Genomic DNA, 26,882 nt, shown 5'->3' with positions numbered 1-26,882 from the left:
AAAAGAAAATAACACGAAGGATCTTCTCAGCTGAACACCCCACGTCTCCCACCCATGGAATTAACTAGTGGATTTTTTTGACAGTGGTTTTCACATTACCCTCTCTGGCTCTCTTCCTTTCTAGAAACTTCCATCCTTCAGTAAAGGATTCCAGGTGGGTAGGCCTTGAAGCTCCAACCCAGCTTCAACCACAACTCCCCTTCAATCTGTTTATATGTAGATCTACTGGGCACATTTCATTTGCATAAAGGTTCTGGGGTTCTATAAAAAGCTTGGAGACCATTCCTCCAGGAGACCAGTGGCAGGTATTTTAGTATAGCAATGGAGAGAGCACTGTTTTGTCCAGACGTGATTATTGCCAACACACAACTGAGCAAACAGGACACCAGGCAACTGCTTATGCAAGCACTTATCCCCTTCTACATTTGCATTTGTGGAAAACAAGTGTTGGGAATGATTTAACAGCGAGCTGTCTACAACTCTGCTTGATTCCATTCATGACAGCCCGGTTTTTCAAACTGTGAAGAAAGAGCCAGATACCATTCAAAGTGATAATGTGACATCACCCAAATGTGAGTCAGGGATGCAGAACAGAGAGGGGGATGAAAGGGATGACTACTGTCTTTGGTAAGAACCTGAAGACAGAGGATGGAAAGGCTGACCTACACACACTCTGAGAACCTAGAGACATAAAACAGCACGTATGTAAATGACAGGGCTAGCGGAGACGGAACGTTCAGGCCCTACTGCCTGGCTCATGACCTCTCCAAGCCGGCCACTTCGGAGGTAGATTAGACCTCATGTTCTCTCCACCCCCCACATCAGCAAGATCTTTCCAGATCTACCCCATGATTTGCTCAGATTTACACACCTCCCTCCCTCTGTCCCTCTTCCTGTCTGCAGGATCTCACCCTCAGACCAGACCCACTGTAGTCCTTACTTACCTGCCCCTTGACCTCTTTGCCCTCAGATCCATTCTTGCCCTCCCTGTGTTCTGTGTGGTAGGACAGGGGGCTGATCCCTGTCAACTCCATTGCCCGAGCTCCCGTGCAACGCACTTCCCCTTAGATTTGGCCAACAGGAGGAAGGAGTTGGATGCCGGACGGTGGGAGGAAGGGAGAAGTACTGAATTTCTCCCTGGCTCTCTTCAGGCACGATTCTAGCCATGGTGGAGCGTCCTGCATGGTTTCAGTTTCCACCAGAGAGCTGGCCCCTCTAGCCAAGGTCCCCGCTCTGCTGGACAGCTCCCTCTGCAGCCGCAGGGCCTGCTGACAGCCTTGACCCCTCTCTTTGTCTTTCCAGCCCTGGGGATGGTAGCAACTTCTGACTCTTACTAATTTGGGTTGCCCCACTGTCCTCTGTTTGGCTCTGCAGCTCTTCTAACACCTTCGTAACAAGGTCTCCACATTAAATTCCCTCTATTAAATTACCTCGTGCAGGCTCTGTTTTCCTGACTTCATCGTGATAGATACACATAGGTAATCCCATTAGCTTCTTAATGGTCTCTCCAACGGCCAAACCACCTGCTGCAGGCCACCAAAGCAATGTTGAGAATTGCAACTCGAACAGTGCCACTCCACACCTGAGAGCATCAGCGGCTTCCCAGCCAATCGCAGTTTCTGAGCACCACAATCCAGGCCCTCCACTCACGGGCACTGGCTTCCCTTGGCACCCCGTCTCCTGCCCCTTGAAGGCATCCTGTAGTCCCACCACCCCAGACTCTTCATCAGCCCCTGGGAGATGGTATGCTTTTCCACATTTCAGTGCCTTTAAACACTGTATTCTTCCTGAATACTGTTCCACCTTTCTCTAGTGCCAAGCTCCCATCATCTTTTAAGACTCTACCTCCTGAGTGAAGACCTCCCTGAATTCCCTCGGGCAAAGTGTGCTGCCTTCCCACCGTGCTCCCACAGCATCTTCTAGACGGCCTCTTACAGCCTGGATTACATCGATTGCAATTATTTGTATAAGTCTACCTTCCTGAGACCATTAAGATTCTCAAGCAGCCAGCCTTATTCATCTTTCTATCTCTAGTGAGTAGGGCACTTTCTGGCAGGTAGGAGGTCCTTAGTAAATATTTGCCAAATGGATGAATGAATGAATAAATAAATGAATAGAAGTTGTAGGGACTCAAAAAAGAAGGACTCTTCAGCACCTGAGCTGCGGGATTACAAGTCCTAAAGGTCTGTCACTGCAGGCATGTGGGCCAAAGCCTGAGTCAGGCATGCTCATCGGTGCTCATCACAAGTGTTCTGGAGGGATTCCTGCACTGGTGGGAAGGCTAAAACTGCAGTTTTTTTTTTTTTTCCCCTTAATGTTATGTTAGTCACCATACAGTACATTATTAATTTTTGATGTAGTGTTCCATGATTCATTGTTTGCATATAACACCCAGTGCTCCATGCAATACGTGCCCACCTTAATACCCATCACCGGCCTATCCCAATCCCCCACCCCCTCCCCTCTGAAACCCTCAGTTTGTTCATGTTCTCCTTAACTTTGAGATTCTAGGAATTTTGGATTTTATCTCAGGTTGGTTTTAAGTACTGCGTAAAGAAAGCCTACCTGAGAAACATGAGACAGGGCCAACTTCTCTTTCCTTCGTGGGAATATGCAGATTCAGACTCCTTTCCCTTAGCTCAGGAAGACCTCCTCTCGTGTGACATCTATGTTAACTGCATTCTGATAATTATCATTTCTCTACAATGTGGTGCTTAATGAGGAAGTGAAACTGACAAATGTTCAGACTAGATTTAATTCAATTATGAAACATCTTGATCCAGATTTCAAACTAAAGGAAAAACCAACTGCTGAATTGTGAATAAAAATTTATTTGCCATGAAAGATGGGGATGGGCGGGGTGGTGGTGGTGGTTAGGAACAGTTGTCCAGAGAATTTCAGCAATTCTTCACACTAATGGATTGACTCTTCCTGCATTTGCAGCAGGGAAACTGAATTAAATCTAGGTCAAGGAAGGGGCGCCTGGGTGGTTCAGTTGGTTAAGCATCTGCTTTCAGCTCGGGTCATGATCCCGGGGTCCTGGGATTGAGCCCTGTCATGGGGCTCCCTGCTTAGCGGAGAGCCTGCTTCTCCCTCTCCCTCTGTGGCTCCCCCTGCTTGTGCTCTCTTGCTTGCTCCCTCTCGCTATCAAATGAATAAATAAAATATTTTTTTAAAAATCTAGGGCAAGGAAAATCAACTGAATACTGATGGTTGGGGGAGACGGGTCTTGTACAGAAACAGGCCTTCGGAGGGTAGGAGGCAGGGAAGGCCAAACGAGCAGCTCCCTGATTTTCAGAGGGAGGCAGCTTTCACTGAGATTTGTTCCTTGGGACTCCCAATTATCTTTTCAATATCAGGATGAAGAAAACAGCGCACAGGCAGAGTGAGGGGTCAGGAGCGAGTCAGACATGGGCGTGCCTCATGGAACTCAGGCTAAGGGGGGAGAGAGGTGTTCACAGTCACCCTGGGGGCCGGCCTCAGCAGTAATGAGTAATGGGAGTCAAAAACTGATGGGTAGTAAGGAGGGCACGTATTGCATGGTGCACTGGGTGTTATACACAACTAATGAATCATCGAACTTTACATCAGAAACTGGGGATGTACTGTATGGTGACTAACATAATATAATAAAAAAAAAACATTAAAAAAAAACCCGACCTGAGTACTAATTAAATTCTGTCTGCGGTGAGGAAGAGGAGATGAGGGCTTGGCATTTTCTTTAATCCCAAAGGCAGGAGGTTTTAGTGGAAATTGTGTGGTTACCTGAGTCAGAACAACCTAAGGTTCAGCTTCTGGCTCTGCCACCTACCAGCTTTGTGACTGTGAGTTACGAGACCTCTGGAAGCCTCGGCTTCCTCCTATGTAACTGACACCTACCTCTCTGGTGTGATTACTGAACAACACAGGCTGAAACCACATTCTAGGCTGTCCATCGCTCACAGCCTAGGCTCAGTAAAGTCGACCTGCTTTTTCCCCAGCTAAGTTCTCTTAGACTCAGTGCACGTGGCTAGTGGCCTGGTACTAGAACATAAAGAAAGGAAATGAAGGGAGGCCTGGATTTGAGATCTGATCACTGGGGTTTCTACCAGTTTCTCCCAGCATGGCTCCTTTTTAAGACACACCAGATAGAAGTAGAGTGCTGAGGTCAAGCTCTCCAGAAGGAAACGAAGGAGGAAGAGATTTTTCTAAGTACCTGCTCTGGGCCTAATGCTTGCTCAGTACGGTGCCTTGATTACGAAGCTTGGTAAACTTGTTTCCAGCCAGAGTAGCGACTTCACAGGGCAATGCCACAACTTACTGCTGCGCAATGAAAGCCAGGGAGAGGAGGATAGAGATGGGAATGAGGCCTCTGGGGTGCCTGGCTTGGCAGCTGAGAAAGTAGGAGCAAGAGGATGAGGTAAATACTAGACATAATAAACATAGGGGCAAGTGAACATGAAGACAGATGCGTAATTCTAAGGCCCACTCCTGCACTCTTCTTCACAGCACAAGGACCCTACGGAAACATTCACCTGCTGCTGGAATACTCCTAGGGCCAGGGACCTCACTACTCTCTGAGAGCTGTCCTGTCCTCTGAAACTCAGCTCAGATGGTTTCAGATTTCTGATATTGAGCCCAGATTCGCCCTCTCTTGTTACAAAACTTAAATCTTTCTTGTAATCCTAGGATATCCTACAAAATAACTGGAGGCAACTAATACACACCATTCCTCAATCTTTACACCGTAGGGGTCTATGAAAGCAACCCCTCATCCTCACAGAAAATGCTCTCACACTGCTTCCTAAGTCTCATAAAAGCCCTGAGATGTTGGTAGGGCTGGTGGTCATTTCCACTTTGCAGAACAGAAAAATGAGTCTCAGAAACTCGAAGTGATCGGCAAAGATCACACCCAAACTGAGGAAAGAATCTCAGGGGGAGTCTGATCATTCCTTTCAATTTCTGAACCCATGTTTCATCCAAAACAATGAATGCTGATGCTAGCTTATCAATTTGACAAGCTGCGTGACTCTCCTGTTTACCACTCTGCCAAACTTTTAAGTGTCTCTTTTGAAGGCCAAAAGAAAGTTCTGCTAGAATCCACTGACTGGTTATTACTGATAATTAGAAAATCTTTTATGTTTAGTACAACTACATAAACTGGTTTTAAACTGGACAATCATAGGGTGAAGGATTCTTTTTCAGCCATAAGCATATTACACGAGGTGGGAAGGAGGGGAGGGGAGAAGACAAGGGCTGGGTGTTTCTCATGTGACAGTGACATGAGGCATGCTAAGGTTTAGGTCTGTGTCATTGAAACAGTTGACTATGAAGGTTAAGTCTCAACCAAGTTCAGTGTTGTGGGCATAACAAGGTCTCAAAGAGGCACTTCTGCAACCTGTGAATGCACCATTCCACTTCAGGTCCCCCTGCAGAACCAGAACCATGTTTAAAGGCTAAAAGAGTGCAAAAAGCACTAAATAATGGATGTGGTAATGGCTGCTTAGCAGACACATTCCTCCCCACTCAGGAATGGGCATTCCTGACAGCCCCAAAGAGGCCAGGATGTTTATCGAAAGAACATGAGCAGCATTATCAGCTGGCAGAAAGGAAGACTACCTAATGTCCCCTGTTTGTTCAAGAAGGAAACTTATGATAAATTCATCAGTTCTGAATGCTAAGTAGAGGCAGTGGGAACTCAGGAGTCCAAAGGACCTCAGTGATATGCCCAGAAGGTACTTTGCCTACCCACGTCCTGTTCATCCTTCAAGGCTCTGCCCAAGTGATAGCTCCTTCCTCCCCGTCTCTCTAGCCAGCTAACACTCCCTATCAGCCAGCATCTGTGCTATTGGAGTTCAGAGACCCCGGTATTAAAAAAAAAGAAAAAAAGCCTGCATGCAAATCTTTGACTAGGAAGAGAGGAATGTATATTTTTGGGAGTGAGTGGGATTAATCCTTCTCTTGGTTCCAAGTCCTAGGAAAGGGTGGAGGGGAGCATAACATGTCCCTAAGAGCAGATCTGCTAGAAGGGACCATTATAGGTCTGGATTAAAACAAGCCAACAAAAGCATCCTAACATGTTATTTGTGAAAGGGGAACAAGAAAGGTACAGGTACAGTGTAGCACCCCAAGGTTATGGGGTCTGGCGGGGTAAAGGAGGGCGTGGATGCATGAAGGTGGGGGAGGAGAGTAAAGAGATCAAATCAGCTTACTCTCTGGCCTGCAGCCCAGCTCATCAAGACAAAACTGTGCTCCCATAAGTTGAAGCACTGAGGTGGGTAAGACCCATAAGAAATGCAATGAATTCTAAGTTCTGTGCCAAACTCCAGAATCCAGTACACCCAATGTGACACCTCGGTGAGGGTATCTCTGACCATGGGAGGTGACAATGAGCCGGGGACTAGCTCTATGGCAGGGGTTTTAGAGCTACATTCGAGGATCCCATTGGCTTCAAGGCCCACAAAAATTTACATGGCACATGTGTGAGGTTTTTTGTTTTGGGGAAAGATTATACCATCAAAAGCTCAAAGAGACCCCAAATCCCCAGAGGAGTTACTTTAGAGAGAGTGGTGATTAAAAGTGATTCCTGTCCTCAAGGAGCTCACAGAAAAGTAGGAGAAACAAACAGAACAGCTCACACTGTTGAATCCCTACTCTGTACCAAGCCCCCTGCTGATTCACATCCTTCCATTTAGTCTTTAACACAAACACTCTTAGCCAGGTACCATCATTAACCCCAAAGCCAAGGCCTTTAAGAAAATCAAAGTCAATGGCTCACACGGATTCGTTAAGAGAAACTAACAATGCATTGTGATCATGGCAAAGAGGAGCACAGAGGTCTCCTGGGGGGGGGGCGGTGATTACTCGGGTAAAGAAGGCTTCCCAGAGGAGGTGTGCAATTACGAAATCCCCTGCTCGGTGAGAACTGTTTGCTGGTGCACTGCTTGTAATGGCAACACACGGAAATGTTCTCATTTAATCTAATCCATATCCCCTGTTAAGGGTTTTACATAAATATCTCCTTTAATCCTCCAAAAAGCTACGAGGCAGGCATTACTTTCTCTTTACAGATGATGACATTGTGGTTTAGAGATGAAAAAAAGATACTCGAGGACCCTCGGTAGGTGGCCGGGATGAGAGCATACGTAGCCAGGTGTGACGCTGAAGATCAGGCCATTTCTTCTGGGGCTGATTTTGGTTTTCCCCAGTGACTGCCTCATGGTGAGTCTCTTATTGGGCTCTGGGCAGACCTGCACCCACGGAAGAAGAAACTTCTTGTGGAAAACTTGTGGAAGGCCCCGAATGGCCTGGAAGTTGCTTGATATGCACTAATTTGATTGTCTTTGGTCTACTTGTCTTTCTGGCTAAGGAGCAGGTGGTGAAGGAGCAAACAGCAAGATCACAGCACGGATTTTCAGAGCACAGAGGCATCCTAGGGAACAGGCACTCATCAGAGAGGCAAGTCTATAGGGGCAAGCCTGGAGGACAGGAAGATCCCAGAACAGTGAGAGATGTGGGATATTTAAAGTACCTCTGGAAGGTTTAGGCAAGTGGGATCAAGTTTCCAATGCATATGTTATTTTCTCCTCAAAATCACTTAGTAAGTTGGGTTCAGTTTCTCTTTTTAGTGGATGAGAACAATGAGGCACAGAGAAACAAGGGAACTTATGAGAAGTCCCACAGGTCATAAGAACAGGAGGTGAGATTCCAAATGCAAGCATCTGCCTCACCGTTGGAGCTGGTGCTTTGACTTGCTACCTCCCTTTGGCTTCTAAAAATGTTGAAACTGTTCATGGAAAAGCCAGCATCACCCCAGATGCTTCTAGGACTCTGTGGAAACAGAGGGCTGGGAGCTACTGCAGGCCATTCAGGCAGCCCAGATAGTTCCCAAGCAAAACCTTAGCATGTTTATTTACTGCCTATTTCACAGTCAGAAAAACACGGAATTCCCTTTAAAAGAAAGTACTGGGGAACTTCATTAATTCCTTCTAAATGGCAAAGACATTTGTATGTTTATGAAACATTCCTAGCATGGCTGTATGTCATGCCCAGCTTCCACATGCCAGGCCCTGGGCTTATTTCTGGTAGTTCAGGGACCTGAGGAAGCTCCTAGAAGTAATGGGCAAGGAGAAGAGTTTTGACACTGTGTGCTAAGTGCTGTTAACATAGAGGAGTGCTAAGGAGTGGAACACAGAGGGAGGGGTGATCTGCTGACACTGGGTGGAGCAGAAGACCAGTAAGCCTCCCTGAGCCCCCAGAGCCTGAAGCTAAGCTGGGATGTCAGGGGAAGATGAGGCTCCTTCAGGAGGATGCAGAGTTCAGAAGAGCTGGACCAGGGGGAGGTAGACCAGAGGTACGGGCTGAGGCTGGCATTTGAGTGCAGTGTATGTCAGGCTAAGGAGCTTGGATTTTTTTTTAAGCTATTAAGCATGGAGATGGTGTGGCCAGACTGGTTAATAAATTCACAAAAACCAAGGCGGCAAATGGAGCATGTTTCCTCACGTATCTAAACCTGTTAGGGGCAAGTGAGGCAATTTAGGCACAAATTGAATTGTAGGGAGCTGTGTGATGGGAGCTGAACCAACGGAAATACGAAAAACAGACCAGTGTCTCAGTGACAAGGAGGCTTGACAAATGCAAAGGCCCCAGGGAGAAAAACAGCTTTTTCTCCAAGCGGCACTGTGATGCATGTTCTCTACTACGTGGTAGACTCAAGTTTTGGAGAAGGGCCCTGCATTTGGATATGCCTTTCAACGAAATCTAACATACATTGGCTTCCGGAAGCAGTATTTAGGTGAAGTATGGAAGCTGCAAGATAGTGGGTAAGGAACGGATGCGGATAGGAACAAATTTCACCAGGTAAAAGGGGAGCAGGGGCAGGGGAGGGTAGGAAGGAACCAGAAAGACTTTCAATTTGAGAGGACAGCAGCTCAGGTTTGGAAGGGACAACAGAGCTCCTCTTTCCCCTCTACCCACTCCACATTTGAATCCCCCATAGTTTTTCTGACAGGTGGTCTTCTAGCCTCTGCTTGCGCAGCTCCAGTGATGGGGAGCTCACTCCCCAATGTGCCAGCTGTTCTATCCTAAACAGCTCCGACCCACCATTCAGGAAAGTCACATCCCCTCCCTCTGGGCTGAAAGTGGCTTTCTTGTAGGCCCCTCATTGGTCTCAGTTCCATGAGCCAGCCAACACAAAACAGTGTACTTCCTCTTCCACCCAGTGGCCCTTGGCACTCCCATCTCCATATTTATGGTTTCTTTTCTCCAGGCCAAGCATTTCCAGGTCCTTCCGTGGCTCCAAGAATAGGAATTCAAACTGCCCAATCGATCTGACCTTGAAACATGCGGGGGATGCCCTCGTGTCTCTCACAGGGTGGGGTCCAGGACCAATAACAATGTCCCAGATAGTATCATTCGGCCTCACAACAGTCCTATCAGGGTCAGAGCTGGAATTTCTAAGGGTCTGTCTTCACAGCCCGTGCTCTTTCTACCCATTTTTAAGCTGAGATCAACAGTGACTAAATATCCTAGTTCTTTTTACATGGGCCATAGCCGAGTCATACGTCCCCCTGAGCTAAAGTTCTCCAGTGCTTCTGAGTTACAGATGGAGGCTGCCTTCTGAGTGCCAACTGGATATCGGCCTGGCCTAGCAGTGGCATGGGGCAGGGTCTCAGAGTTCGAGATTTCCCATTTCCAGGAGTCCCTCCAGCTGATGGGGTCTAGGGAATTCTTTGCAAGCACTACACATGGCCTTTTTCATAGTGGTCTGTCCACTGGCTGGACCCTCATACACTCCAAAGGCCCTGGCCAGCTCTAGACTGTCCCTCTGAGACCTATCAACCACTTTCAAATTGGATGGGTAACCTTCTTCGCAGGATCGAGACACTGCCCACTATTTGACCAGGTATAATGAAATCTTTGGCTGGAGACTTTTGCCATCGCACACGTGAGACCTTGAGGCCCTCAGACATAGTGGTTTGCACAATTCAGCTCACTGCCACTCATGGGGCCAGACCTTGGTCCAGACTGGCACCCGTTCCTTTAGCCCCACCATTTCCGCTGTATGCCTCCTTCCCTCCGACTCACTGAGGAGTCCTTAGCAGGTAGACCCCCGGCAAAGCCCTACCAGTTGTGACACTTATCCAGGAAAGGGGTTCCTTTCCTCAGGTGGTAGACACCGTTTCATGAGAATGCAGGGTACGGGAACCTGGCAGAAGAGAGACGGTATACTTACACTTACAGGTTGACTTTTTGGCACGTCATAAACACCTTCTTTCTTTTGGCTGGTGGGAACCTGTGGAAAGATCAAATTCGACACAGTCAAAACACTTTGATATTCCACTTTCAAAGAACAAAGCAATCACAGTTCAACTCCAAGCTGGCTGAGTTGGGGAGGAGAACAGCCCCTGAGGCCCGAGGGTCCCAAATCAAAGGGGCTGCTGGGACTGTAGGGACAGCATGCTGGGCTCCTTCCCTGGGGACAGCTGGATGAGGGGGGAGAGCGGGAATCACTTCATAAAAGTTTGCAGGGGGTCTCTGCCCCTGGGGTCCTCACAGAATCACAGAACAGGAAGCTGCAGAGACCTCAGGGGTCATGTCGCGGAAAAAAATAATACCGGTTTCACCAAAGACAGAAATGTGACCCAGAAAGGGGCTCGGACTTGTCCAAAGTGATTAAAATTAGTTTGCGGTTGAGCTTAAGCTGCTTGGTGCAAAGACTGAGATCCAGGTTATTTAAAATACAGTAAATATCAAGGTCTCAGTATCAAGATTGGCTTCTGCTGGGATCATAGACAAGCCACACATAGTCACCAAAAGTTTTTTTCCAAGAAAAGGGGCCGTCAATGGCATGGAAAGTGTAAAACAAGAATACAGAAAATCTCTATTGTTTTTTAATATGTATCTGTATTTTCTTCCCTCCCTCCCTCCCTCCCCCCTCTGACTCATCCATCCGGTCTTAGCGGGCCACTTGGTAACTATATCCCCCTGAGCAGGACACTTAGATCCTCTGAGCTTCATTATTATAAAACGGGTGCTATAGGCTCCGCTTCTCATTTGGGTTATTGTGGGGATCAAATGAGAAAAGAGGTGATAAATAAAAACTATTAGGAGCTATAATACTGTAAAGTATTAGAATGATAGCTTCTTTCACCACTGATACATTATGTAAGTCTGAGAACGTTTTCTGTAATACTAACAACAGTAGATACATTGAATACTTTTCTAATGAGTCAATCAAAGGCTTTACACTGAAGCATTCTGGCTTGAAAGCAAGCCCTTGTGCTTCCCAGGATCCAGCACAGCGCAGCTCACACCTCCATCGGACGCCACAGCCTGTAGTGATTTCCCAACTGTCTGCTAATCTGTGTTCCTTCTCATCAGATTGGGAGCTCCTTAAGAGCAGGCATGGTGCCTGCAGCTCAGCAGGCATTTGGTAAATGTCTTCTGGGTAAATGTGTCATCAGAAATGTGGGCAACAGTGAAGAAACAGAAAAAGTATCTTTTTGGCTTGGACCAGCTAACTCTACTATTGACGAGGAGAAGGAGGAATTTCGGCTCCTTCCTCGAGTCCCCTGTGCTATTTCCACTCTCATCAGCTTAATTTAAAATCCTTATAATAATCCTTAAACTTGGTATTAGAATCTTAGCTTTACACAGAAGAAAGTGAGGCTCAGAGATGTTAGGGAAACTCTTCCAAAGCTTCCAAGTGACGAGATTCAAACCCAGCTCTTCCTGGCTACCAGACAAGACATTTCTTACTAACGGCAGGAACTCACATCAACAGGGTGCTTTCTGCGTGTCAGGCACTGTTCCGAATGTTTGTGTTTACATGCATTCTCATGTAATGCTTGGGAGCCGTCGGGTAAGGATGACAACTGTCACCGTGTTACAGAGCTGGAAAAGGAAGCCCGGAAGGGGTCCTACAGGTGAGCAGAGCTGCCGGAGGTGGCGTCCTGGCACTTCACCCTTTAACTACACTATATGGACAGCTGCATCTCACCCCGTCCCACCGTCCCTGTAGCTGTTCTGATTGCATCTTTTTCCTGGACATAACATTTGTGCACATTCTTGCAGGAAACAGGACTATGAGGGAGTACAGAGATGCAGAAGATGCACTTTCTGAGCTGCTCTTGCAAACCTCAGCTCGCAGGTAGCCAATGAAGAACATAATTTCTTTGCTCCTGATAACCGGCGTCCATCTAAAAGGAATCCTCTAAGAATGCCTACCGAGTCCTTGTTAACAAGGGCCAATAAATTACCAGCCCGCACTTGTATTTTTACTAGATCACCCTTTCCTGAGCAAAATGAACAGCATTTCTGTTCCCTGTAATTCACGGCTCACTATGGGCACTTAGCAAGTTGAACCGCGGCTGACTCTCAATTATCCCTGCAAATGGAGGAGAAGCGGCAGGATGGATAAACCCAAACTGTGCATAATTGAAAAAGCTTTGCTGCTTGGCTCTCCCATGGGTGACATATCAATCTGCCTATTTGTCCTTTAAGATTTATGTTGGCTGGGATGTCTTCTCGGGAGCCCTGCCTGGCTCTCTACCTGGCTGGAACCTTCCCCTATACCCTTTGTAACCTCTGGTATAGCCTCCCACTAAAAAATCAAAGTGGCTAAGAACCTATTATGTATCGTGCTCTGTGCTTTGCCCAGGACAATGATGGCGAACAAGCTGGGTATGGCCCTGATGGAATGGAGCATCTTGTCTTACTGGGGGGCGGTGGGAAAGAACTCGGGCTATTCATGTGAGCGTAAAGTGTGCTTTATCTTAGGCGGGAGCTGTCAAACCACACTGCAGCTGTAAGCTAGGGCAGGGCAGATAGTTCACTAGCCTGTTTCCCCGCCGGTAAATACCGGTTACGCAAGCCACGTTTAAGCATCAAACATTTACCACGTGTGTGCCTAAGGGATGGCAGAATGCCTTAGGGACGAAGACCAGAGAGAGCGCGGTCCGGGTTCTCCTCCCTGCCTGGCCGGTCCATTCTGCCTGTAGACCATTTCATAACGTGACATTGTCGAGCGAGTGAGAACAGTTCTGAACCGAAAGGAAGCGGGAGATCTGGTTCCTAATCCCAGCCCTGCCACAGGCTGTGTGACCTCAGAGGGTCCCTTTCCTCTCTGAACCTCAGTCTTCTCATCTAGCTTTTGGAGGCATTCAAGGGGGCGCCCAGAAACTTCTGGAGGGTCGGGACCACGCCACGGTCTACCCCATCTCCATGTGCCCGGCACACGCTAGGTGCTCCATACAGAACTGTGTTTTGAACGAGGGAGTTAACAAATGTGGAATTACCGTCAAAGCTGTACGTTAACCACTGTAGGTACCGAAGACACCTGCAGCTCAGTAACACCCTAAGAGTGTTAGAGAGGCAGTTAAGGGTTGAGTGACATGGGAGAGGAGACTTATCATTTTAAAATAACAATACTTGGCACACCGTGGGTGATTAAAAATGATTTTCGAACCAAAGAACGTGAAAAATGCCCACGTGGAGGCTGCAGTCTTGCTGGTGCAGGAAGCTTGTTAACGTGCTACAGATCACCAGGCTTGGAAGCGGAGGCTCTGGCCTTGGGCCCAGCACTTGAATCGGAGGACTTGATTTTCTTACGGTTTAAAACGATAGTCATCACAGCTCTTCTCATCTCCCTGCGTTACTGCAAGGGCCAACATTAAGTGAGGTGTAAAAACCCTTGCACCGCAAGGTTCTGTGTTGTTTTAAAAAAGATGACAGATAACTTTCTCTGATGCACGCAAGAAGAAAGACAATCATTATTATTAATCCGGTTTGGAAAATGAGACTACTGGTCCTCAAAGAGTGGCTACATTTACTCGAGAGTCTCTGCCTCCCTTGTGCGGGAGTTATAAATAGCAAAGTCAAGCGAGGTTGCAACTTTCCGCGAGGCTCCCTGACAGGAGGCGGCGAGCCAGTCATGTTCTACTGCACTTAATGCATCATGATAAGACATCTTGAGAAGTATCGGATACTGATGACATCCTTAGGAAGTAAAGGGAGCGAACGTTTCCACAGAACCTACTACGTACCAAGCGCTTTACACCTCACATCACTTCTAGAAGCAGATGACATAGCATCCCTCATGTTACAGCCTAGGAGACTGAGACACAAAAGTTAGGTACTTCATCCAAGGCCACAAAACAGCTGAAGGATTAGGCCCCAGGTCTGTCTGCCTCATTCTGGGAAAACAGGGAAGGGATGAAAATCTGAGCCCACCCTGGGCCAAGCTGAAGAATAAGAAACACGGATCTACTCAGGAGAAATAGCGATACAACACTCCTAGGCTCTTAAAACACAAAGAGAAGCCAGGCTCCTAATCGAAGCTCCTTAAAAGCCCAGCCTTATCTTCAGGCCCAAGAGCTTATCTCTCGTTACGCAAATTGAGGCCCAGCTGACTGGCAAAGCAGGAGAGGAGAACAGAGGGTGATAAAATATTCATTTCCTTAAATGGTACCTGCCTGCTAATGATGGACAGACGGGGAGATCTGGAGGTCAGAACTGTTAGAACAAGTGTGATTTTTAGATAGTGACTTGAAACCTACACAGAATCTAATCAGGAAACGCTGCATCCGGATATTCTGGGATAGGCTGGTGATGGGTAGTAAGGAGGGCACGCATTGCATGGTGCACTGGGTGTTATACGCAAATAACGAATCATGGAACTTTACAACAAAAACTAAGGATGTACTGTATGGTGACGAACATAAAAAAAATTTTTAAAAAATATTCTGAGCGGAGAAGAACCTTGGTATTTATTTATTTTCTGAGGTCAGAGAGACCTGGCTGTGAGTGAGGCTGCCACCTCTTGCAGCTCTGGGACCTTGGGCAAGATACCTTCTCTGTGTGAGCCCCACTGTTCTGTCTGGAGGGTGGGAATGATGGTTCAAGCCACACAGTCTTGTTGTGAGAGAGAAGATATTGCAAACCCCATTCACAGAGCCGGCCCACAGTCAGCACTCAATAAATGTTAAACAGCTACTATATATGTGTGTGAGTGCGGGCACACGCGCACACACGCCGCTTCTAAGAGTCTTGTTGCCCTGCAAAGCAAGCCAACATGTTTCTCTAAAGAGTCACTGTCCTGTGATGAGCCACGACTTGCAAAAGCAGTAAAGGGCCTAAGAGACTCTTCAGTCTTAGCGGCTCGTTTCACGGAGGAGTACACTGAGGCTCGGCGAAGGAAAGGACCTCGACAAGCTGGATGAATGGCTGAGTTGGTACCTGGACAAGACCCCTGCCTCCGCACACCGCGTGACCCGGGATAGAGTCTCTTCTGTAGAGCCTTCACACGCTCTTGCTTCATTCTCATGCCAAGTGTGAATGACGGAGAAATTACTCCCCTACCTTATCACTGGGGAACCAGAGTCTCAGAGAGGGCAAGTGTCTTGCCCACTACCACTCAGCCAGAGGTAGGTGGTGACGCGGCCAGAACCGGAGCCCAGTTCTCTGCTAGCCTGAACCAGTTCTTCCCGCACACAGGATGCCCCACACCCCCAGCAGGCCCCTCACAGGGCACAGTGGGAGCCCCGCCAACTACGGCTCAGTCGGAATTCAGAAACCTTGCGCTGAAAAGACTAATTTTGTCTTAAAAGGTGTTTTTTTCTTCAGAGGATGACTGGTTAATGGCTCCTTTGGCCTCATATTCAGACACCACAAGATTGTAGTAATTTAAAATCTAACACTGAGAACAAATACGCAAGTTTTCTGTGTAAGGATGGAAACTTTGTGAACGATGATTTTAAACAAAACTTCAGAGCGCAACCTCCCACTTGCAACCAATCCAGACAGATCCAGTGGATGGAAATACTTCGACTATTACTCCACGGGACTGGCTTAAACTGAGTTGTTGGTAGAGCTGATGTGATACTTCGGTCATTAAGAATTCTGTGCATTTGACAGAAACTGAAAATCTGTTTTACTTTTATTATACGAGTAACGCATGCCCAAGGCAGAAAAGCAGACCACACAACTGAGTACATTAAGAAAATTAAAATCACTTATTAAATACATTAAATTTTTTCCTTCTTCCATAATGTTTATATTTCGAATTAAGGCTAAAATTCTAATTAGTGAAAAATTGGATGTTGTCATAGTTATTTGAGGTGTTGCTATGGTGCAATTTCTCAGACTCTTTGATGGAAAAGCTTGGGGGAGGATGTGTGAGTTTTACCTTCACTCACACTGGATCTGATCGCAGCTCTAAATAGCTATACGGCCCCCGGGAAGCTACTCAACGTCTCTGAGTCTCAGTTTCCCCTTGTAGAAGAGGGACTAAATACCTCCTTTAAAGCATGTTTGTCAGAATTAAACGAATCACAAAGCATATGCAGTGCTCTTCACGTGAGCAGACATTTAAGAATATTAATTTACCTTCCCTTTAGGAGGGGTAAAACCTTGAGCTGTACTTTCTTTTATTCAGTTAATATTCCCAGTGCTGTTTTGCAACAGTGCTTTGGAATTTGTCCTTGATTTTCAGGAGTGCAGCTGGATTTTTAAAGCAATTTGATGAGCACCTTCTTTTGAGAAATGAAGGACCCTCCTTTATCAGGAACAACAACCCTCCAATGGATTACTTTATTCCAACGGAATGTTTGATTCTTGAGTCCATTGAAAACAGTTAGGATCCATTAACAGTTAAAAAAAACCGCACTCAAGGGGCCTTTGAACATTTCCACAACAAGGCTTTGAAACTATCGGTCAACGGGTAAAAGGCAACTCAGAGGAAGGTATCTGACCGAGCCTGGATGACCCAGAGCGCGGAGTGACCCTGTGAGGAGAGCGCCCCGGGTTCTGCGGACCCATCCACGCAAAGGGAGGAGGAGGGGGGCAATGGAAAGAGAGAGAAGCAATTTTATACCTGATAAATGTTTTCTTCCGTTTCGGGATCACGGATTGGCTCGTGTCCAGCCTCAAACACAATGTACTATTATGGAGCGGCCAGAGAGGAAAGGTCAGAGGGGAAGAAGAGAGAGGGAAAAAAAGGCATTTGGAATTCAGGATACAAATCACAGTGAGCATTAAAGAAACAGCTGCAACAGAAAACACCTTCAAGGGACAAGTGGATCACTGAAACGCTGCACGTGCCTTGCACGTTCCTGCCTTTTCTAAGGAAAATGACAAGGGTCTGAGGGCCGGCCGTACAGCAGCAAAGGCGTGGGACCCCTGCGTATCTTTCTGGAGATGTAGCCTCTTCATTCGACGGCATTTAGTCTCAGTAATGTCTGCGTGTGCTGCACGGCTGAGTGCGAACGACGTCTCCTGGGAATATCTAGGGGCCCAACTTCATAGTCTGGGTTACAGCAATTAACCCCCTTTGCTTCCCTCAAGCCTAATGTCCTAACTCAGTCCTGAAGTGCTTACAAACCCCAAATCTCCCCATTATAAATATCACCGGATTTGACATTCTTAGTTTTAAATATTGAAAATCTGTGTTTTTTTTTTTTTTTTCCTGTGCATGTTTACTGTAAGGGACTGGGCCATTTCAAACAGGGCACTAGTCTTCATTCTCCATGAATCAGTTAGCCAGGGGCTGAGCTCATATTCTAGACAAATCCTTACCCTCAGCATTCTAAAGAGAGGGCATGGTGTTAGGCGCATCTTTGGCTTTTGTTAAAAGCCACGTAGGCTAGATACTTCTACTTCAAGTTATTCATACCACATTACTTATTTTATCCATATTATTTTCTTTTTGTCACAGCTGTACCAGCTTTCTGTGTGGAAATAGACACTGATTAATAATGCATGTGTGATACACACATGTACAACCTAGGTGTATCTGGTTAGAAACAGAAGTTTTGGGTTTTATGTCCAACAAGTCCATTTTTTGGCTCCTTCCTCTCCTGGGGAATAAGCATGAGCGGGTTTGGGGCTGGTGGTGAGAGGACACCCCCCCCCCTTCTCCATTTGTTTATACAGAGCACATACTTGGATCCCAGAGAAGTCATCTCTCTGGCCCCACCTGGGCTGCAACCTTGCAGAGTTCAGGGAAAGCTACGGGCTAGGGCGTCTCTAGGATCTCCCTTACCCTCCTCCCAACAGCCCCCACGGCATGAGCCAGCTCATCAGCGGGGCCAGAGACTTACCCCAACACCTCCCCAAAACTTACAAACTCCTCTTTGGGCTTGTACTCCAGAGTCGCCAAAACTCAGGCCCCAGCCCTGGTTCCTAACTCAGAGAAGCCTCACATGAGCTTGGAATATTCAAGAAACTCCCAAAAACATCCAGCTCTGGGATCAAATATTTATAGACTGTGGAGGGGGCCGAGGCAGGGGCAAGAAGGGAGAAGCGGATCTCCAGATCCCATGTAATGGATGCCAGCCAAAGTTCTGTTTGTTTTTATGGAAATCCACTCCCCGAGGGGCTGGAAGCCTTCACCCTCGAAACTAATCTTGGTCCCTCTCCAGGCTCTGCAGTCAGGGGCTCTTCAGGGCACTGACAACGTGTCTGCAGCACAGGCCTCGCCATTCCTGACCCTAAAAACCCGGACGGCTTTCAGCAATTACCTGGTATACAGGATCTTCCACATCCTCTTCCAAAATTGTCTACAGCAGCGTGAGAGAAGGGAGGTTGAAAAGCAGAGGATATAAATAAAGGGAGAGGTATGAGATTGTATTCAGAAATTACAGGACAGTAAAGAAACCAGCTTTGGGGAGGAGAGGCTGCTGGGTCATTTCAGGTATAAAACAACACACAGAGGGAAAATGAAAACCCTTGTAGCCGCCCCCACCCCCACCCTTAACAACAGCAAAAGCAATTGTGTCTTTTCTGTTCTCCTCCCCCTGAAATCTTCCTCGGAATGCAAAATTTCACTTTCTCTAACATGTCCAGAATTTCAGAGAATAAAAGATCATCTCTAACGGCTTGCTTTCGGGGCCTGTAATTTACACGGGAACCTTTCATCTTTGTGTATTTTTACTTGGCAGCGGGAGGACAAGCCCTGACTGTCAGTTTTCACATCTGTTTATTTTAAGTCCCAATCTCTGGCACCCAGATGAATTCACGGGTATACCTGATATACAGCTTGTTCACACTGCTTATCCTTTTGTGCCTTTTTTTCCAGCTCTTCTCTTTGCTTCAATTCATAAATAAGTTGAAAGAGATCTCTCAAGTCCAGAATAACAGGTTCAGCCTGGAGTAAAAGGTGGTAGAAAGCGCATGAGCAAGGGAACGGTCCTGAGCCGGAGCGGCCTGTTTCTGGTTTTTGCTTGCTACAACCCACAGCCCTTCCTGTTCCTATTAAACTGAAAGCATTCCATCTTTAATTAATTCTACCTTGTTTATATTGGTTTAGCAAATTGCATCTAGGCTAAAGTTCATTTCTTCAACTAATTATATTTGCAAATTCATAATAATCATAAGCATAAAAGGCATTGCTTTTATTTATTAGTAATTTCGAATACAATAAAATTAGGGTAGGCCTTATGCAAAACAGCTATTTGTTTTCTCTTATTTTCTTTTTAAATGAGGCTAAGAACACAAGGAAACTTATTTGTACAGTGGTGCCTCCATCCAGCTTAATCAGAAAGGAAAATAATTAGTCATTATGAAATACACATTAGAAAAAAAACAACAACAAGACCGGATAGGCCTGAGCCCCCCCCCCCCCCCCCCCTTGCTCCCAGGCTGTTTATACTCTGGAGATGGGAGACCGAGCATCAGCATGGTTTCGTCCTACATCAGAGGCGGCCTTCAAAGACCAACAGCGCGACCGGATGCACTGCCCCCTAAAGCGACAAGGAAAGGCGCCCTCCTTGGATGGGGGTACTCACCGCTTGGGCTGTTTTTATGGCAACAAATCTGTGATTCCCTTCCTTCCCACAAACGTATCCAAAGGCCCGGTGATCTGTGATGTCCTTTGCAATGTAGGAAATTTCGTGAACAGCATGATGATGCTGAAGGGCCTATCGGAGACAAAAGGAAGAGCACATTTCACGGGACTTTCCCTTCGAGCTGTTGATCAATAAGAGATGTGTTTCAGCTACGTGTGAACAGGCCCGAAGGGCTTTGGAAAAGCTGTCGGGTCCAGATGGAAGCAAAAAGAGCCGCGCCTGCCCTTGAGAGATGGAGGCTTTCCCTCCATGGTCTTAGTGCTGTGACCGCGGAGATAGACAGGACTGCTCATAATGACGCTGAAAGCACGTCTGCGGCCCGGGCGTCCCTCAGCGTGCCAGGGCCAGGCAGCGTACTTGGGCGGGGCAGGCCTCGACTGCAGCTCATTGCAGGACGAAGCCCAGTCGAAGCTCTGCGTGGTAGCTGATGCACGCCCACACCCAGGGCCGCTGCGTGCCCGGCAGGAAGAGCGCACCGTACAGACACAGGGGGGCGCTGTTCAAAGTCGCAGCACCATAAACGTGTATGGGTGCAGCCCTTTTTTGACAGATGGTGACAGAGTGTCTTGAGGAGCGAATACCTTTTTCTATCTTACTCAGAGTCACCATCTGGGCTAGAGGTGGACTCCCTTAGTTTTGAGACTGTCCATTGGCTGGCTGCTCTGTGGGCAATGCCCATTTCTTCTATCCATTTGCCTGAATCCTAGTCCCTTTTAAAAGGACATTGGAGGGGTGCCCGGGTGGCTCAGTGGGTTAAGCGGCTGCCTTCAGCTCAGATCGTGATCCCTGGGTCCTGGGATCAAGCCCCGCCTCGGGCTCCCTGCTCAGTGGAGAGTCTGCTTCTCCCTCTCCCTCTGCTCACCTCTTTCTCTCTCTCTCTCTCTCTCAAATAAATAAACAACTAACTAACTAACTAACTAACTAACTAACTAACTAACTAATAAAATCTTTTAAAAAAGACATTTGAATAGTACCACCTCTGCGAAACTTCCCCTGAACAGGCTTGCTTTCCCTCCCCATGCAGAAATAATTCCATAGAACTTCAGTCTCGACTGATACCCAAATTCCTAATTGATTCCTCACCCACAGCTCCCTGTGCTCTTGCTGCCAAGACCTTCCTTCTCTGATAGGTTTGCCTGATTCCTTGTCTGTCTTCGCCGCCAGGCTCCAGCTTGCTCAACTTTGTCATCCTAGAGCCTGGCACTCTGCTTGACCCACAGTTGCTGAAATCGGGGTAGTTGACCAGTAGTTTGAAAACCTTTTGAAACTGATCTTCCCTCCTTTACTACCTAAGCCTCAACTAATGATGTTCGCCATCCTGTTGGCGAGGATCATCTTCACGACCATTTTCCTGGATGAACCCTACTTAAAGCAACCCTCAGTAAGCAGTAGTCTGTGTAAAGGCTTAGATAGGCAGCTGGGCATTATACGATGTGCTGAAAGTCCTTATATAAGGGGCCTTTTTATTACATTAGGTACTAAGAGGCTTGAATTCTAGCCACTGTATGAACACAAAGCATTCACTGTACCTCTCTGGACCTTCGTCTATTCTTCTATCCAATGAGAAGTTTGTACCAGATCAATGGCTCCTAACCCAAAGCCCAGGATCTCCTTGGCTCATTAAAGGTAATAAAAAGATGTCCTAAGCAATTTCCAACATTTCAAAAAGCGAAACAAACATTTATAACTATCTTTAACTAAGTCAACCCATTTCATTGTGCATGCAAATGAAAATGCCAAGTTCATTTTAGAATTGTATCAGGTTAGTGTTGTACTCCTTAGTTCATCTTTGAGAGGATTCTCTTCAGCATTTAGTTGTGGGTTTGAATAATTCAAATAGGAAAGTGAATGACTATAAATACATTTTTTGGGTGGACAAAATTCTTCACCACTACTGAGTCCATGGAGGGAGGGAGACATGTAACACAAAGGGGACTTAGTTATGAAGGTAGTGGCAATCACTGGAATGGATGTTTCAGAAGGTCTGTTCTATCACCCCAGATCCTTTAGCCGTTAGGACCTTGAACCACACAGCCAGCCTCTCAGGTCAGTGGGCACGTGGCTCTAGTGATGGCCAGCACCTTAGCTCTGGACCCCTGACCCTGACGTTCCAAAATGCCCATTCCCAGACTGCTGCCATCTTTCTAGGCTTCACATCTCACGAATCATTTCTGCCATAGAATTTGCTGCTTCACCTTAACCTTCTAGACTTTGATCACTCAGTAACCTCTCTGACTACTCTTGGGACCCTCACTTCAGGTTCATGCCTTGTCGAGTTGCCCACTGCCCACTGGACATCATGCTTGGAGGGTGGTGTCACTGCCTGGTCACCCTCGCCCTTAATGGGCCATTAGACAACTGTATAATTCTCATGAATCCTGACCCAAATAAAGTTGGTGAGGAAGGAAATGTTTGTTAGTAAAAGACTCAGAATCCATTTATTCTTGTTTTATTAAGAGGACACCCTTAGCTGGTAGAGGAAAGCTGCTCAAAGGGCGGTGGCTTCTTCATGGTGTTAATGATGTAAAAGTGATGAGATTTATATTCACATAACATGGGGGTATTGATTTATAGGCTTTTGTGAACTAGAATGGTATGCAGCAGGGGAAAATGGTAGACAAAGACATCCTCCTTCTCTCCCCTTTCCAGAAAGTATTTCTCTTTCCGCATAATGTGGACAATGTTATCTGCGTCTCCTATTAAATCAAAGTTTGATGACAGTAGCTTATTGATTGCCAAGTGGAATATTGCTCTAAAATTAAACTGTGATTAGAAGTCTTCCTGGTGGAATGAGATTTGGAGATGATTGTGCAAGGGTAAAATATCACCTACTATGTTAAGACAGCAGATGGAGATGCTTTAATTTCTCTGGGAATCCTCATTAAGTGTTTTAAAATCAAAACATTTCTAACGCCTGATGATACCTAATATTGCCTCGCCAAGTGTAGTTCTGTGCGTGCCTAAAGTGCCTAAAGATATCTGTAACATTATCTTTCCCCATAGTTAATTTTATGACATGTTAAAAAGGATGACTGTGAAAGTGGCTCATTTATTTGGAAATGAAGAATCATGGAGGGGATATGCCTCCACTTTCTCCAACCTCAACTGTGCAGACATAATACAGAGACATCAGAATCCCGATAACCCCTATGGTCATATTACTGCATTCATCTTGGCAACTCAGAGAATCTTGCAACTACTTGTTCACTGAGGCTCAAAATTGCTCCATGCTTTCAAGCAAATTTTATCAGCACCATCAAAGCCAGAGGGACCTTAAACATCATATTGTTCAAGTGAGTTTATGAAAAGACCGAGGGTCAGAGAGTTCTGGCGGGACCACCCTAAATGCAGCCCTCAATCTCCCTCTGAAGGATGACAAAGCACTGAACAGAGAAAGCAAGATGATGTAGGATTGGGGTCTCCATTCCTTAGATTCCTGCCTTGCCAGTCCAACAACAAAGCCATGATCCCTGAGAAGCTGGGACGAGGAAGGGGAGAGCTGGCTAGGAGCCAGAGCGGAAGCTTTTCTGGCTTCTGGTAGGTATCGGAGGTCCGAGAGTGTCATGAATCAGAAGGTGTGGGGGTAAAGGCCAGTTTGCTATAAGGATCTCAAAGAGAAAGGTCAAGACAGCACGCTCTGGGAGCGAGCGCTCAGGAGCTCATGGCTCTCTATGGTATCTGCTACACTGTTCTGTCACCCCAGATCCTTTAGCCATTAGGACCTTGAACCACACAGCCAGCCTCTCAGGTCAGTGGGCACGTGGCTCTAGTGATGGCCAGCACCTTAGCTCTAGACCCCTGGCCCTGACCTTCCAAAATGCCCATTCCCAGACTGCTGCCATCTTTCTGGCTTCACACCTCACAAATCATTTCTGCTGTAGAACTTGTTGCTTCACCTTAACCTTCGTCATGGGAAACTAAGACCGCTACATCCCAGGAGTGTTTCTGTGGGCACTTCTGGGGCAGCATGAGTTGTTCTGGAGTGGGGAGAGAATACTGGGCCAGAAGGGGATGGAGGGGGAGAGGAAAGGCAGAGTCTAGTCATCCTTCTTCCATGCTTTCTTTGGAAAACAGATTTTTTTTTTTTTTAATCTTAGAAAAACAGTCTAGACATTAAAGTCCTGCCAAAAATCAAAGCAGGTATTTGGTTTTAGAAACAGTCCTCAATAACACCCTGTTTCTCTGCCACAGCTTCGTCTGTTTCTCCCATTCTGAACCCCCCCCTTATACTGGGCATGAAGGTTGTTACCGAAGAATTCTGAAGACAGACTGCAGATTAGCCTCCTCAGTTCTGGCTGACCTTCCTCCCACCACTGACCTTCAGGAGACCCAGGCTGCAAAGCCTCTGAAGAGCCCATCACTGCCCTCTGGGTTCTGTACCTCCCCACCTCTGTGCCACTGTTCACCATGTTTTCTCTGCCGATTGCCCTCTTCATCCCCTCACCCACGCTTTTTGACTCCTCGTAACTAAATCATACATATGCTTGAAGGCTAGCTCTGACAGTGTGCTCTTCTGAGGAACCTTCCCTGACTTTGTTTCCCTCCGTGGTAATTCCTGTCCCTAGATCTCACTGCACTGTATTTGTTCCTCTGTCTAGGGATGCCTCACACGTCTTCATCTTGTTTCACGTCTTCCCTTCAGCCAGTTATTCACGCCATGTGCACTGAGTAGCTGGAGGTGCCCATCTCATGCTGGGCACGACACCCACCCACGTACTGTAACATAAGCCCCTCCTTGAGGACCTTGCAATCACCTAAGAACAGACAGGCAAAGAAACCCACCACCACACTATAGTAAGACGGGCTTGTATTAAAGGTGTGCATGGGGTTGTTGTGTCGGCTCAGAGCAGGGACGGGGAAGGGCATCAGGGAAGACTTGACAAAGGAGCTGGCCTTGAACTGAACTCGAAGGTGAAGGGAAAGAGCATTCTAGGCAGAAAGACCTAAACCTGCAAAGGCCTCTAGGGCCTGAGAACAGGACATCTGGAGAACGTATCTGTGCACCTGTTTTCTCTCTCCTTTGGGGCTCTCACCTTCTCAAGAGAAACATCCATGTCTGATTCCTCTCAGTCTCATCCCAACGCCTAACACTGTTCCTTTTAAACAGAAGTGCGAAATAATGTTTGAAGAGTGAAAGAAGGAAGGAAGGAAGAACCACGCCATCGGAAGGCACACGCTGTGCAAGGTAGGTGCTCAATAAATGCTCAGTGAATGATGGCCTCAGGTTAATTCATGACATTTCGCAGTGGATTCATTCTTGGAACGGAGGCCTTCTTACCCGATCATCATTAAATCTTTTTTTTTTTTTTTTCCTTAGCATCTCCATGAGCCATTTACCAATGTTTAAATGAGGTATCAAATTGTTTGGAGGGTTACCATTTGACAGAATAAATTACAGAGGAGACTTAATTTGTGGTATGGTTCAATACAACCAATTAAATACAGTATGGATTGGAAAGTCATCTGCTCAGACTTTACCACTCGCTTTTCTTTTAAAGAATAAATTCCATCCCATTTAGCCTTCATATTATTTGTGTGTGTGTGTGTGTGTGTGTGTGTGTGTGTGTGTATGTGTGTACGGGAGTGCGCGCTTTCCCAAGGCAATACTATTCATGGAAAAAATACCCACCAGGATTCAAGTGAGTTAACAAAAAACAAAACAAAACAAAAAAGCAGATACGTAGATAGACACAGAATAAAAATAGATACATGAAAAATACACTACTGCACACTACAGGCAATTACAGTAGTTAAAACCTCACAAGACAAAGGCAGGCCCAGGCTCATTATAAAGGCCTTTCTCTTTTCTAACATATTTTTGGATGCATTTGCTGCGTTGCAGTGCCAACGAGGCTGGGAAGCAACCTCTGTACCACCCCCAGGCACCCCATCATCAAATGCTCATCGGCGCCGGTCAGAGTGAATTCTTCCTTGAGTCCCCGTCCTGAAATCTTCTAGAAGGTTTTATTCAAGGACAAAACCACATCTCCAAATACCCGAGTCTCTAGCCGGAGAGGCAGTGTGATAGCAGAGGGAGCATAGGAACTCTGGAGCCAGAGAGCACAATTCAAATCTAAGCATTATCATTTCCCAGGTGTGTGGCTCCGGGCAGCTCATTCTGACTTTTTGAGCCTTATTTTCTCTTTTTTGTATGATATGAAGAATGACAGAGACACTTAAAGGTTGTTGGAAATATTAAATTAATTCATATAAAACATACCAGATATAAATGAGATGTCATTTTTTTCCCCACTAGGATGAAAAAAAAAAAAAAAGGTAATACCCAGTGTTGACAGAAGTGTGGGGAAACAGACTTTCTTGGGCTGCTGGTTTCGTATGTGTTCAATGGGAGTAATAATAATAACTCTCTCATGGGCCTGTTAGGAGGATTGATGACTCAGGAGATGGAAAGGGCTTGCAACTGTGCGAGGCACGTAGTAAGGGCTGTGTAGATGTTGGCCATTATGGTTATTTTTATTATTTGTGGGAGTGTGATTTGGCGCAACTTTTCCGGAGGGCAGACGGGCAGTATATTTCAAAGCCTTAAAGACATGCATAAACTTTGACCCATGATTCTTCTCCTAGGGATTCAATTATCTGTAAATAACGTAAGATGTGTGTGGGGCCAAGGCTTGGACACAAGACATTCCCTGCAGGGCTGTTCGAATCGTGAAAAATTAGAAATACTCGAAATGCTGAGTGCTGACTGACTAGTTGTAGGAGCCGCTTTGTGCTGTATGATGAAATAATATCCAGCCACTGGAAATCATCTGGGGAACGTATGGATTTTCAGCATGGAAACATATTCACAACATCCCACTGAATTAAAAAAAAAAAACCCATATTACAAAATAGTATGTTTAATATATCCTGTTTTTGGAAAAAATGCATATCCACATATATGTGTAAAAAGTCTAAAAGTACATCCAACAAAATCTCCATGAGGGTTCTCTGTGGTGGAATTACTACAGTGATTTTTAGAATCTGACTTCTTGCTTATTTATACTAATCAAAAAAAATTATACCAATTACGTAAGTACTAAGCATTCAATAAGTAAG

The 26,882-nt window shown here is 46.3% G+C and overlaps 1 protein-coding gene across 3 annotated transcripts in view; it reads right to left on the bottom strand.

Annotated features, from left to right (window-relative positions):
* The window catches only part of DAB1 (DAB adaptor protein 1), a 1,098,018-nt gene that overhangs the window by 48,561 nt on the left and 1,022,575 nt on the right, over positions 1-26,882 (bottom strand). For 2 of the 3 annotated variants that reach the window (XM_048220365.2, XM_057310635.1), the window contains 3 exons: positions 19,764-19,895; positions 19,004-19,123; positions 10,214-10,273 (listed from right to left, as the gene is read on the bottom strand). In XM_048220365.2, coding sequence (XP_048076322.1) covers positions 10,214-10,273; positions 19,004-19,123; positions 19,764-19,895 — 312 coding nt within the window. Of the gene's footprint in view, positions 1-10,213; positions 10,274-16,852; positions 16,919-18,497; positions 18,537-19,003; positions 19,124-19,763; positions 19,896-26,882 lie in introns of all 3 variants that reach the window. The other variant, XM_057310634.1, reaches the window with a different exon arrangement.

The sequence above is a fragment of the Ursus arctos genome, unplaced genomic scaffold (assembly GCF_023065955.2).
Source record: "Ursus arctos isolate Adak ecotype North America unplaced genomic scaffold, UrsArc2.0 scaffold_12, whole genome shotgun sequence".
In the NCBI taxonomy this organism is placed as follows: domain Eukaryota; kingdom Metazoa; phylum Chordata; class Mammalia; order Carnivora; family Ursidae; genus Ursus; species Ursus arctos.
Note: the sequence above shows the minus strand (reverse complement) of the source record. Positions and strands in the feature narration are given on the sequence as shown.